Source organism: Polyergus mexicanus, unplaced genomic scaffold (genome assembly GCF_030449975.1).
Source record: "Polyergus mexicanus isolate NDT 795.1 unplaced genomic scaffold, iyPolMexi1.0 SCAF_4, whole genome shotgun sequence".
Classification (NCBI taxonomy): Eukaryota; Metazoa; Arthropoda; class Insecta; order Hymenoptera; family Formicidae; genus Polyergus; species Polyergus mexicanus.
In genome coordinates, this window is record NW_027223324.1 from 5,649,108 (window position 1) to 5,663,174 (window position 14,067).

Below are 14,067 nucleotides of genomic sequence, written 5' to 3' on the forward strand. Positions count from 1 at the left end.
ATAATTACTCTCACATGTTAAATTCTATCAAAGCTTGATATATACAATAAATCTCTTCTTATAGGGAAAAAAAAACTTTTAAATTAATTTAAAATTTTCAAATAAATTTTTTAATTAATTCTCAAATTAATTTATATATGTCGTAGAAATAATCGTGCAATTAAATATAAGAATTAAAGGTAATATTCTATTCCTTAAAAGTATTTTTTTTTTTGTTTTTCCGAAAATCGATGTTTACCGTAATAAGGAAAAATCCCCTGACAAAGCGTTGATAAGCGAGTATCGATGCCGCAATATCCCGGTATCGCATGTGACATCGGAGTTTATCCCTCCCCCACTATCGCGGTTTCTTGTCTCCCACTTCTTTCGTTCAGATGTTAGCGCATCCAATCAAGAATCAAGTTCGCTCGTTATGAGCGGCAGGCGGCAGCACTGGCCTGTAATTTCGTAAGCGCGTGTCATGGTGGTGTGGTAAGCCGGGGAATAATCGCCGGGCTCTTGCGGCTTGCCTTGCCAGCCTCGCGCCCTGCCTCCTGCTATCAGCAATCATCAGTTTGTTGCGACGATTCGTCCCGTTAACACGCGAGAAGCGTGACAACGACTCGTTCGCGAATGATCTGGGCATCGCGCACGCGAAACAAGGTTCCCGCACTTATCCAAGGACGAGGATCATGTATACCGTGTCGAAAGGACCTAGCAAGATCGTAGCGAAAACACGACGAGGTACTGATTTTTTTTGAAACAAAAAAAACTATACAGCTGACTGAATTCTCGCGAATCCCTCGCTTTTCACAGGGATCAGTCAGAAACTCGAGAGGTTGGACACTCTACGCGATATGACGAGGAAGACCGATCCCGAGGACGACCACGAGATCACCCGGTGAGAGAGAGAGAGAGAGAGAGAGAGAACGATAGAGATGTAATCTTAACCTCTTTTTCGAACACTTCTTTTCCATGCGTTCCTTCCTCTACCCCGCTACGCCAGAATTACGCAATTCATCATACAAATTTCTCGGGAAGTCAAACTAATTAACTGCGCTTTTTGTAGATTTCTTAATTTCGTGATTATTGATGCCGTGTGTATTATTAAAATTAGTATTAATTTTTTTACAAAAAGTGGAGTTTAATTTCTCTGACAGGCTCGCATGTAACTTGCAGTGTAAAAAGAATCGCCTGAATTCTATGTTATTTACATTAGTTATTATAATTCATTTATGTGATCTATTTCAGTGAAAAAAAATTTGTTTCGTAGCGTGGAAATTAAACGCTTCTTTTTTTTCCAGCGCGTTACCACGTGATGTAACAAAGAAATTGTTTCGTTTCAACATTTATATAATGATCTACAATTTTTAACTTTGTTAAATTATGCTTGCGAATTAATCTTTTTTTTTTCAAATAGAACTTTCTTCTTTTAATTTACATCACATGCTAGCGTGCGTGAATTACGTTTTGTAACTACTCATGTAAACGCAAGCATCGTTTATAAATCACGTTTATATATTTGCATTACACGACAAGCAACTATAACAATCCATATCCCATATATTACATAAGATTGTGCGTGTAATAACGCGTGACTAAAAAAAAAAATGTTTGCTTTGGTATTACCTATAATAAGGTCTCTATTCGTATATTTCATGCTCACAGTAATGTACCAAAGCCAGTCTTTCATATGAATGGGAAATCAAAGCTCATCTCACAGCGACATCACATGCAAGAAGATATTTCACCACAGCACAAGGAACTTGTCTTATATATTAGACAATGTACGTAGAAAATTATTCTGCATGTGAGATAGAATATATGTAGAGTTGTGTTTTCTCAAATATGAAGTATGACATGAATAGATTAAATGAGATGTGGCAGAGAAAAATGTGAACTTTGCAAAAGAGAGGCTTAGTATGAAACTCTAGTTTGAGAAAATTAAGATTTTACATATATATATATATTGTAATATGTATTATTATATATTTACTCTAAAATTGAGCCAAATTTTTATTATTATTATTATTATTTTTTTTTTAATAGCATGGAATCAAGTTAGTACGCTGCAAAGATGCGAGTGTTGCAATGGCACAGAATGTACAGAATTTTGCAGTAAGTAGTAATATGACAAGCTAAAATTAGTTAGTGATGTGTAATCACAGTATTATTTGTCTTTTTCTTTGCGTACACATACACACACATATATATATATATATATATTTTTATATTTAAAATAATTTTTTTCAGCTCTATTCAATACATACATATAAAATAAAGACACTTTATTTTATATTTTTTATTTATTTTTTCATAAACAAAGTCATCCCATCTTTGGTATACTACGATTTTCTGGATTCTACATTCTATATATAAATATTTACTAAAAAAAAAACATTCTAATATGTTGAAATATATATATGTAATGTTTTGCTTGCTACAGATTCTAATTCCATAGTATATTACAATGATGGTGAACCAAACGATAGCCTTCAAGGTAAATGTAATATTATAATTTATAATTATATTAAACAATGTTTTAAAATTAATTAATAGCCTTGTTTCTCCCATTATATGTTACAATAATTAACTGTATAAAACCCTGAAAGTCGCGCTAAAGTATGAATAAATCATTTCAGATTTCAAACCATTTGATTTGGAATCTTGGTGGGGCAAACGATTGTTTAACAACATCACGAAGTCGCTCTGAAACATTCAAAAAACTGATAGCGTCCTGATAAATGTCCTAAGAATGTACTTGAAAGTAGTCTATAATGGGGCAACTGGTACATTATATAAATAAATCAATGTCACGTTTTAAGTCTGATCTGGTGAAAATTGTTAAGGGCATAGTTTAAATATAAATTACTCGGACGAAAGTGCAAGATACTATATCGAATCCTGTCAAATTACCGTCACATTGCTCGAGTCGTGTATAATTACGATCGCATCACACTTATTTGTTATAAAGTAACAAATCAATATGTATATCCGAGAGCTTCGAGAATGCACACGCGTACGCAATAGTAGCAAATATCATTAGTGATTATAAAATTGTTTATTTTCAAATTGTTAATAACAATTGTTGTTTATATGCATTTGTTAACGATTTTTCTACAAAATATAGATATCTTTTTTGTTGCTCTATTGAATTAGAATTGCTCAATTTTAAATATGGTGCGGGGAATGTCGTTGACATTCTTGTACACAGAGCTTTGAAAGGCAGTAGCAGCAAAGTTTTGCGAAACTTTCAGTAGACAATAAGTAGAATAATGCTAAATATGCGAATGCAAACATCCCATCGTGTTAGACAAAAATATACTGAGTTTTGATTAGGTTTTAAAAACACAAACAATCGAAGCCCCGAGGACGTCATACAGTGTATACCAATGCATATACCAAAATATTTAAATACAAGCAAAGAACCCGTGCTGTGCGGTATGAATCCTGCGTGAAGTTGATAATGATGACTTTTTTAATCCTAGATGGCTGTACATATTGCATGCAATGATCGCGTGAATGCATGACAATGTTACGGGTATTGTTACGACGATTGTGTCTGAATATACTTTTATGTATGAGGATTTAGCGTAAATTCGTAGACTGATAATATGTAAGAAAATTTCATATTGTTATTCGCTGAGAGTCATATTATTCGCGTTAGCTTGAAGCTAGAAATAGAAATCCATTGCAGAGTTTGCTCATCGAATTACTATATTATGGCAGATTAAATTGTTTCTTCCTCTTCCTTATTACGTATTTGTCGGGCTACTATATATGTATAATGGATCTCCGATTAGCGACAATTTAAATGCCACAATATATCGTGCGTTCGATAAAGCAAGGCTCGCAGGAGTAGTCGTGATGTAGCGTAAATCAAATTCGGTCACGTGCGACTGAATTACACAATCATGAATAAATATCTCTTTATACGCACAACATTATTTTCTTTTTTACCCATTGATTCTCCATTAACATCCATGTGATTCCTATGGTCCTTATAGCGCAATAAATATTAATTGATATTCAATTACAAATATAAAAATATCCGAACTAAATTTATATTGCTTTAGATTTTTATTGTAAATTTCCATTATTTCTAAATGGAACTTTTATCATTTCAAAATTTATGGATTAATTATTTACTAATTGTCATTTAACAATTGTCTTTATTTTTAATGTTTTTTTATGAAATTTCAATATCCAATATATATGATATCTGAAATACAGTATCGATATGAATATTTTCTAATTATTGCTATAACATATATTATAGTTGAACACTATACAGATGTATTGCTTTCTTTTGCTTTAAAATACTTCATATGACATATTGTATAGAATTAAATATTGTTTATTTAATCCAATTCTATTCAATATATATATATATATATATATATATAAGTATATATAATTTTTTATAAATATTTTTTGATAAACATGTACCACACACAATAGGCAAAAGAAATAGAGAGGAAGAAGATAGAAAAGAAAAAGAGAAGCAAATAGAGAAAGGTATGTATATAAGTAAATTATAATTAGCGCATATAATTAACTGAGATCTGTTATTTAACAATCATTAACATTCATAAAATTTTTTATTTTAATGGAAAAAAAATTAGTTTTTAATAGAGTATGTAGTTCCCCCCCCCCTCCCCCCTATATATATGTACAATATACTGTAAAAATCAGTAAAAAAAGATATATATTGAAATATATATTAGATAATCGCAAATATTTCTTCGGATTTGTAATATATATATATATATATATCGTTTTCTATTATATTAAATATACATATATCAATACAATTACAAATATTAAGATTGCGCTTATTCCCTGCATACATCTCCCTGAATTTCATTGCCGATTATTATACGAGATGGCACTCACAAGACAATAAACAACACGATATGACAGGAAGTTCTTTCGCACACGCGTAGAATCAGCTGTTCCAATTAGAGAGAGAGAGAGAGAGAGAGAGAGTCAGAATAGAGGGATACAGGAGAGAGATTTGATTATATATGTAAATGTCAATTTTTATATGGTAAAAATAGCGGTAGATGCGTTTCATGTAGAAACAAAAATCTATTTTTTATGTTTTATGATGAAGACTGATGAAATAATGTCGCATAGCGCGGAAGAGCAAAACTCGCAGGTAATATAAAAATCAAATGTATTTAATTATATATATTAATTGTTAAATATATATAAAATTATTTTATATATTTTTCATAACTAAATATTTTTTAAATATAAATATTGTTTATATATATAATATATATAATGCAATATACATATAAATCTTTTAATTGCAGACTGTACACAAGAATAGCGTATCTGATATAGGGCCAATAATGCAGCTTCAGAGTAGTCCAGGATTTCTTGTAATCTTAACATTTGCATGCAACGCTCTAATAGCGTGTGTTAGACAACTAAACATAATGGATGAGGAATGCGGCGCTGGAAATTATGGAACTACACTTGCTCATACTGCCAGCGTTATAAAAATAGCAATTAAGGTGGTACAAAGGATAAAAATAAATGCGGTTTCAATGATAGTAATTAATTCATACATTGTAGGAAGGCAGTATTTCAGCAACAAGACCTTCTATAACATTTGCACAGATAAGTCGAATTATTGAGAAGGAAATGGGTGGCTTAGAAGGTGGAATATATTCATTATTTTTTGATACCATTGCCAAGGTGAGACTATCAGTCTTTTTTTATTTTTAAGACTGAGGAAAGAAATCTTGAAAAATATATTTTAGAGCTTTTGTAGATTTCAAGATGATGAGCAATTAACTGCAAGCATGTGGTTAACTGTCTTAACATCTGCAAACAAGATGATATCTGAGGTCAGTGGAGGATTAATAGATGAAAGAAGTATGTTGAATCCTTTGATAGCTGCAGAACATAAATTAAAAAATGCGCTAAATTTGGAATTAAGTTCTACCGATGCATTCGGAGAAGCTGTTAGAGCTGCTGAAGAAACTTCTACTATGCAAACTATACATATGTCGAAATCGCATTCTGTTGGTTCTACAAATTGCAAAGTATTATTTAACTTCAACATATTTTTACACGCATTATGATATTCATTTTTATAGATATTTGATAAAATTATAATTTATTCATTATATCTAGACGTTCAAGTATCCAGATCCTGGAGCACATGCTGTAGGTATATGGATGAGAGCTGCTTATGAAGGTTTCAAATTAAAATTTGGTTGTGAATTTAGTGTATAGGAAAAAAATAAAATCTTTTTCTTTCTTTTTTCACATATATTTTTTTTTTTATGCTAATAAAATTATTTATAAGAATTACGATATATTATAACTGGCTATATATATAGCCTCTATGAAATTATTTTGACATATATCACACACACAAGTACCTTGCCATCGGCAACCCGATATGCAATTGTGTAAATTTAGTTTATGTTGCATATGTAGTATGTATCATATATACATATATATGTGTATATATGTGCTCATCTTGCAGAGTGCTGAGCCAATGTTGAGATTAGCTATCATAATGTCACGTGTCTCTGTGTCGACTTCATTTTTGTTTTATCACGTGAAAAGGATGAAAAAAATTAACTTTGTGGAAAAGTTTTGTTGAACAATCTACGAGCAAACAGGTGATGGGATTATGTGTTATAAAAATATCTTGATTAAGGTTATGTCATAAATTACAGTCTTTTTATAAATTATGTGTAAATTGTTTTAAATTTGTAAATCTCATAAATTTATTTTAGTCTCCAATTTGCAATAAAATTTAGGATAAAATTCTATTATTTTATGTATCGTGTATTTAAAGATATATATATATATATTCTGATATAATTTGTATATGTATCTTATTTAGTCTAATTCTTCAAATATTTTTGTGAATAGAATTCTATCATAAATTATAAATTATCTAAAGCTAAAGTAAAATTTTACATCACAATTGTAATTATATTTAACTAACATATGTTTATGTGGATCATATTATTCTCTGTGTGATACTGTGTAATAGTTACATATTTGAAAATATAATTATATTACATATTACAAATTTAAAAAATATAATATTATACTCTCTCTCTCTCTCTCTCTCTCTCTCTCTCTATATATATATATATATATATATATATATATATATATATATAATTCTCTGTGTAATAAATACATAATTATTTTATTATTATAAATGCTTAGCGAAGATAACTGAGTACATATATTTATATAAGATATAATTTCAGGCTATACAATCTATAAATTAACAACCAGGACCATGTAAAGATAATGATATTGTGGATAATATTGTGGATTTTTCATCTGAGATAAATAAAAAAGATTTAAAGAAAGCATCGTGTCTTCCAAAAGCAATGAATGCTGCAATTGCATTGTGCACCTTCTGTGAAATGCATGGACCTAAAGTAATATTTACCACACAAACTTATCGTAACTATGATACGCAAAACATAGAGAAATTGAAATTTTATGGACCCAAAGAAGTGTTAAGACAGAGTCATAATTCTATGGAGGATGTACAGGATGAATGCGAGGGCTGTCAAAGTATTGGAAATATCAAATACTTGAGCAATGAGCATGAAACAAGGACATCTTTCCTATCTGCTCAACAATCATTGATGCAAGATATTGGAAATTTATTAAAGCATGCTTGTGTTAGGTACAATGATTGTATTCAGTTTACAAATCTTTAAAATTATATTAAGAATTATATATGTATAATATCATTATAAATTTATTATTAATTATAAATTATATATATATATATATATATATAAATTCAATTTTATTATAAATTAATTTTTTTTATATATGTGACCTATTAAATTAATATATATAATTAAAACTCTCTTCTATTACTGTCAATTTCTTTTTTCAAGGAGTCTAAGCTGCGAAGTACATCCTGGTAAAGAAGGTGTTTGCTACTTTGGAGATGAGTACAGGGGGCATGTTTTAAGTCATACTTTTACATTGAAAGATGCCCAGGTGAATTATGCAACGAAAAAGCATGTTTGGTAGTTATTACAATAAATTTTTCAAGTCATGTCACTACTAAATTATTAGAGCTTAACATTTTGTTATAATATCATTCCAATTTTCTCACATATATTTCTCTTTTGATAGGCAAGAGGATTTAGGAGATGGTGCAGTTTTATTGTTTTCATGAGAGATAAGCAATTCTTGTTGAACATGTGGCCATTTTTAATCGACAATTTAAAGGAAGTAATTAAAGAGCTGCAAGATTTTGCAGAAAAAAAATATAATGCGGAAGAGGCAGAATGTCCACAGAGGGCAATGAGGCTAACAACGGCAAATAGTGGAGCTGGTTGCCATGCTCCTATAACCAAACAATCCAGAGCACTTAATGATATAACAAATGAAAAACATGTTTTTGTAAGGTAATTATTATGTTTATATTATATATAAATTGTGATGAAAAAATATATATATAACAACAATTATTATAAGTATAAAAACAATTATTTATTATAAATTAGTTATTAATATCATCTTTTAATCATATTTTGCATAATGTATCTGTTTCAGAATTCATATGTGGTTAGTATGGATTCTTAGTGCTGGTGCAAGGCATTTCATAGAAATTTTCCCAATGAGTTTATTAGATGACGAACTTAATTATAATTTTGAACATCAAATTGGTTAGTAATTATAATTAATATCTATAATAATATAACTGATAAAATATACTTTTTTTAATTAAAAAATTATAATATCAAATAATTTGCAGAAACTGAAGAAAATTTTACTTTAGTAAACGCAAAATTGCCGATAAACTTAAATCTTAACTCGGACGATTCGGAACTTTTGCCAGAATTTGCTGAAATCGCGGAAAAATCTATTGCCGTAATTTTACGAGATTTGAAACAAATATTGGGAAAGAATCAGTTTAGGCAGCTGCTGTATTCATGCCTAACTGGCGTGCAAGTCCTGGTAAGAGGCCCGAAAATTCAAAGATTGGAATCTTTATATGGACTTAGCAGTCTTATACCAAGAGCATGTCGAAGGGTAAAAACAGAAACATCGGAATACATGGATCCTGACATATGTAACTTTATCGGTATCGTATTATTCTAGAAAAAATAATTATGGTTAATCATTTTTAAAAAATTTCATAACAATATGTATAATATTAAAATTTTCAGGTGTAGATACCTCAGTAGCGATTCCTTTACCTTGTGCAAATGTGTGCAGGCTCGATATAATACTCAATGAGCACACATTCGAAAACGCAAAATCCCATATAGTTAAATGGACTGGTGCATTACCACCAAAATTACCGACTTTGTTAACAAAGATTGAAAAATCACTTGACAATGAAAAACTCGGAAATTCGGTTCTCAAAGCACACTTTGCAACTCTTTTGGAAGAATGGGCAAAGTATGAGTTCATTTACCATTAGAATATAGTATTATACACTATATAGAATGTTTCAATAATATATATAGTTAATAATTTAATATATTTGTTAATATTATTGTTAACAAATATATAATTTAATATATATATATATAATTTTTCGGATGTTAAAAATTAATGTGTTCAAAAAGTATCTTGATTGCATAAATTCTTAATATCAAAAAAGCTACTATTTCTCCGTGATTGTATATATTTATATCATGAGATATATATTATTTATTAATCGTCGATTACTGAATATTAACGCGTATTTCCATTATTGTTGCAGTATCGCGAAAGTTGTTCACGCGATGCGCGGACGAGGTCATCGCGGTGATCTCTCTGGACTAATGCTCAGTTTGGGCGCTGGACCTCAGGATAAAAAGTTGCTGGATGCATGGTCTATGGGATTACCATCCAATCCAGCATAGTCTCATAAAAATTTTATGCATTCTATTGCATATATAATATATTATATATCTTTGAATAATATAATATTTATTGCAGATTGAATATTTTAGATTCCTCGTTTATCCAAGAGGAATGCTTATGTGTGTTCAAGGTTGTGTGTCTTTTTTTATTTATAACTTAATTAAAAAATAAAAACGAGAATTTTTTGGGGGAACTTATTATTAAAGCATGGCACAAGTAATGTATATTTTTCGTATAGTACCATTTGTTTTAAAACAAATGTAATAGTTTAGTATATTGTGGATGCTGGTAAATTTCATGATAATTGTGAAGAGACGAGAATGTTTCAAATTGTGTAAAGTTTTGAATATATATATTTGTAACTTATTATAAAACATAAGAAAAATATGTTGGCAAATGTTATATATATTAGACGAAAATGTAATATATATACAAGCAAATTTGTGATTGATGTATGTTTCCTTGAATGAGGATATTGAATTAATTAGAATTCATCAAGTTCTATAAATATATATATATATATATCATATATATATAACTTGTTGTAAAATCTCCAAAACTCAACCAAATCGATCAATTTTTTTTTAGAATGAAGCTTAAACCGTCAGCTGTTAAACGATATATGACAAACATATGTGTGAATGACTCTAGTACTGCCAAAACTGAACTAATGCCATCTGTTGCAAAAATACGCAATGACTTTTTACTCAACCCAATAAATTCACGCCGATGACAGAGAGCTCTGTTACACAGCACCCTAATGCGGCGTCTACAATAGCGATTTTAAGTCCTAAGCCTTAAGAAATTGACCAATTACAGTCAAGTATGAGAAGAATGGAATGACTGTGATTGGCCAGCCTTAGAACTACGGATGTTATTAAACCCGATTAGGGATGACGTGTAAACGTAATCAGTGTTCCGATTAGGGACCGGTTGTACGCGCATGCGTGCTTTTGTGCATGCGCGACGATGAGAATATAGCGATGTACATGAGCGTGTAGAAGTGTAGCGGGACATTACGACAGCTAGAAGTTATGAGATATATAAGATGAGATTTTTATATGTTTAATTGTTCTTTAATTAATCACAATGTATATTTTTATCTATATATGTATATATATTTTATTTCTTAATACATTTTTAAAACATCTTTTTAATATTTTAAATGCAGCGGAATAATATTGCCTCTTTTTATTTGCATGAGATACTTTACTGATGCTGTATTCCCGCACATGCGTGTACAACCGGTCCCTAATCGGAACTCGGAACAACTCGCACATCGCAGAGTGCAGTAGTAATTGAAATCGCAATGTAATTGAGTGAAGAGTTGAACTGTACACGAGGTTCAATCATGAATACCGTTACTTGCATTGCCCCGGTCAATATCGCAGTCATTAAATATTGTACGTATTCACAAGTATATGGTTTATTATAAATAATTAATCTGCGATTATAATTAATGTACAATAATTGTAGTTTCTTCACATTTATTAATTTAATTTTTTTCACATTTTTTGTGCACATAAAATCGTAAATTTTTATTATAAATTTTCTATACTTTCAGAAAGAAAAGATATAATTTGCGATTAAATGCAACGTTGTAACACGAAATCATTATTGTAAACTCTATTACATCTACACACTGATTTTTTAATATTTCAAGCAAAGTTCAGGGACAGTTTGTATTGTACAAAAGTATTAACATTTGAATAGCTATCAGCTAAAGCAGTTACAATGATAATATGGAAACGTCATTCCTTACGACCGTCTTATATTTTTCATAGTTAAATTAATTTTTTTAAATTTGTATGATTTTAGGGGGAAAGAGAGATGAATCTTTAATTTTACCGACCAATGATTCTATAAGTGCTACTTTAGATACGGATCAGGTAAATAATTTAAACTTCTAAGTCAAATTACACAATATTAAAGCTCTCTTGGCAAGATATTTCTAATATCCTAGTTTTATTTTCTTCATAGTTGCATGCAAAAACTAGCGTCATGATCAGCTTTGACTTCAAAGAAGATCATATTTGGTTGAATGGGAGGTACATTAATATTTCATTATGCATATATATTTTTTTCAGATTCATATTGTAATATATAAAAATATATATTTTTCAGGGAAGAAGATATAAAAAATCCAAGACTTCAAAATTGTCTGAAAGAAAGTAAGAGTTACTGCATAGAGAAATTTATTAAAGATACTGGAAATAAAATCTTTTTAAATTCTATTCTTCTTTTTTAAGTTAAGAAACGTTCACAATTACCTGGTTATATGAATGACTGGAAGATTCACATCTGTTCAAAAAATAATTTTCCAACTGCTGCTGGTTTAGCTTCCAGTGCAGCAGGATATGCATGTCTCGCAGCAGCACTAGCCAAGCTTTATAAAGTAGAGGTATCATTTCTATTTAATATATTTATACAAAAATTATATTATCTCATTAAAATAATTAATAATATTCTGTAGGGAGACATTAGTGTTATAGCACGTTCTGGTTCTGGTTCAGCTTGTCGTAGTGTTATGGGTGGTTTTGTAAGATGGCACATGGGTCTAGACAAATATGGAACAGATAGTGTAGCAAAGCAGATTGTGCCTGCTTCTCATTGGCCGGAAATGAGGATTTTAGTGCTAGTTGTAAGGAAGAAAACATTTCTATATATAAAAATAAGAATATTTGATAAATATAAAGTGATATTTAACACAATTTTTAAAATACAAACTTATAGGTAAATGAAGAACAAAAAAATATTTCAAGTGCAATAGGTATGAAACGAAGTACGGAAACATCTCAATTTCTGCAATATAGGATAACACATACAGTTCCGGAAAGAGCTAATAAAATGCAACAGGCAATCATTGAAAAGGATTTCAAAACTTTTGCCGAACTCACTATGAAGGATTCGAATCAGATGCACGCTGTGTGCCTCGATACATATCCTCCGTGTGTTTATATGAACAATATCTCTAACAGTATCATGAATCTTATACATTCCTATAATGAGGCAGTTAATGATGTGAAAGTATGAAATATCTTTATTATATCTTGCACTTTCCACTGTCAATTATAACATAAAATAACTTGGGTTATACACATTTCTTTTATCAATAAAAAAATTTCTTAGGTTGCTTATACTTTTGATGCTGGGTCAAATGCTACATTATATTTATTAGAGAAGGATGTGCCAGCAATGATGGGTGTTCTGAATCATTTTTTTCCTCCTCTGGAAAATGTCACAATTGAATATAAAAAAGGATTATCTGTCGAAGAAATCAAACCTGCAAAAGTATGTACTTTGTGTACTATGATTAGTTCATAATATTAATTATTTGAATATGCGTTCATTACAATTATTTTTCTGTATAGGATTTATTGGAGAAATTGAAATTTCAAAAACATCCACCAGGACAACTTAAGTACATAATATATACCAAAGTGGGAGATGGGCCTAAATATCTCGATAGCCCACAGGATCATTTGTTAGATGGTCAGGGTAATCCTATTAATTTTTCTTGATATGTGTGACATATTTTTTTATCTATTATTCTAATAAACAAAAATAAATCATTTGTATTTCCTTTAATTCTTTGTATTATTTTCACTCTTCAGTCTTTGTATTGTGTTTATCTCTCCAATATTTTAATAGTTTTAGTATTCTTTTAATTCCTTAAGAATCTTAAAAAACTAAATGCTTAAGCAATTAAATGACTATTTTAAATTAAGATAATTTTAATAATCCTAACAACCCTACCTTTGCTGACTATGTCAGCGGGAATCCGGAACAACCGAAATTTTGGAGAGCGTATCCTAATCACGTGTCCTACTCACGTAATCTACTCGGGTGCCCTAATAAAATGCACCGTATGCTGCTTCGTTGGGCCAGTTGGATCTACCTTTCGTTGATCCTGGCCATATTCATTCTGCCTACATATAGCCAGAGATGTAGCTTTGACCTGTATCAGTGAAGAAGAGAAATTCCCGTTAATTGTTTTATATATAATTTTTTTTTTAATACAAAATCAAATTAAACACTAAAAATTTTTAAACATTATCTTACAAAGTAGAAAGAAACAAGATACCAGAAAAACTTCCAGTAGTTTTCATGTAATGCTATATTCTAACACTCTTATCAATATATGTTTCTTTGTATGAAAATTATACCAAGTAAATTAAAAAAAAAGTAACAATAAAAGTAACTGGTTTCTTCTCG

At 29.9% G+C, this 14,067-nt stretch overlaps 4 protein-coding genes across 5 annotated transcripts; all 4 read left to right on the plus strand.

Moving 5' to 3' along the window:
- Positions 1-436: 436 nt before the first annotated feature.
- On the plus strand, positions 437-3,921 carry LOC138932230 (MAPK regulated corepressor interacting protein 2). Its single transcript, XM_070293850.1, has 6 exons — positions 437-723; positions 796-880; positions 1,648-1,766; positions 2,029-2,097; positions 2,426-2,479; positions 2,622-3,921. The coding sequence occupies exons 1-6, from the start codon at positions 672-674 to the stop codon at positions 2,690-2,692; spliced, it is 450 nt and encodes a 149-aa protein (XP_070149951.1). The 5' UTR covers positions 437-671; the 3' UTR covers positions 2,693-3,921.
- Positions 3,922-4,877: 956 nt separating this feature from the next.
- On the plus strand, positions 4,878-6,268 carry LOC138932590 (probable dihydroxyacetone kinase). 2 transcript variants are annotated; one of them, XM_070294555.1, is made up of 6 exons: positions 4,878-5,008; positions 5,096-5,140; positions 5,301-5,504; positions 5,566-5,688; positions 5,754-6,038; positions 6,130-6,268. In XM_070294555.1, exons 2-6 carry the CDS (start codon positions 5,108-5,110, stop codon positions 6,229-6,231), a joined length of 747 nt encoding a protein of 248 aa, XP_070150656.1. In that variant the 5' UTR covers positions 4,878-5,008; positions 5,096-5,107; the 3' UTR covers positions 6,232-6,268. The 2 variants fall into 2 exon arrangements, with proteins under 2 accessions (XP_070150656.1, XP_070150655.1); XM_070294554.1 differs by having other exon boundaries at positions 4,879-5,140.
- Positions 6,269-6,494: 226 nt separating this feature from the next.
- LOC138932589 (folliculin-like) lies at positions 6,495-10,315 on the plus strand. Its single transcript, XM_070294553.1, has 8 exons — positions 6,495-6,626; positions 7,233-7,663; positions 7,884-7,989; positions 8,128-8,402; positions 8,551-8,663; positions 8,753-9,082; positions 9,168-9,402; positions 9,710-10,315. The coding sequence occupies exons 2-8, from the start codon at positions 7,359-7,361 to the stop codon at positions 9,849-9,851; spliced, it is 1,506 nt and encodes a 501-aa protein (XP_070150654.1). The 5' UTR covers positions 6,495-6,626; positions 7,233-7,358; the 3' UTR covers positions 9,852-10,315.
- A 768-nt stretch (positions 10,316-11,083) lies between these two features.
- Positions 11,084-13,440, plus strand: Mvd (mevalonate diphosphate decarboxylase). Its single transcript, XM_070293965.1, has 9 exons — positions 11,084-11,255; positions 11,671-11,741; positions 11,833-11,900; positions 11,977-12,023; positions 12,102-12,253; positions 12,326-12,493; positions 12,586-12,879; positions 12,982-13,143; positions 13,224-13,440. Exons 1-9 carry the CDS (start codon positions 11,204-11,206, stop codon positions 13,371-13,373), a joined length of 1,164 nt encoding a protein of 387 aa, XP_070150066.1. The 5' UTR covers positions 11,084-11,203; the 3' UTR covers positions 13,374-13,440.
- Positions 13,441-14,067: the final 627 nt, after the last annotated feature.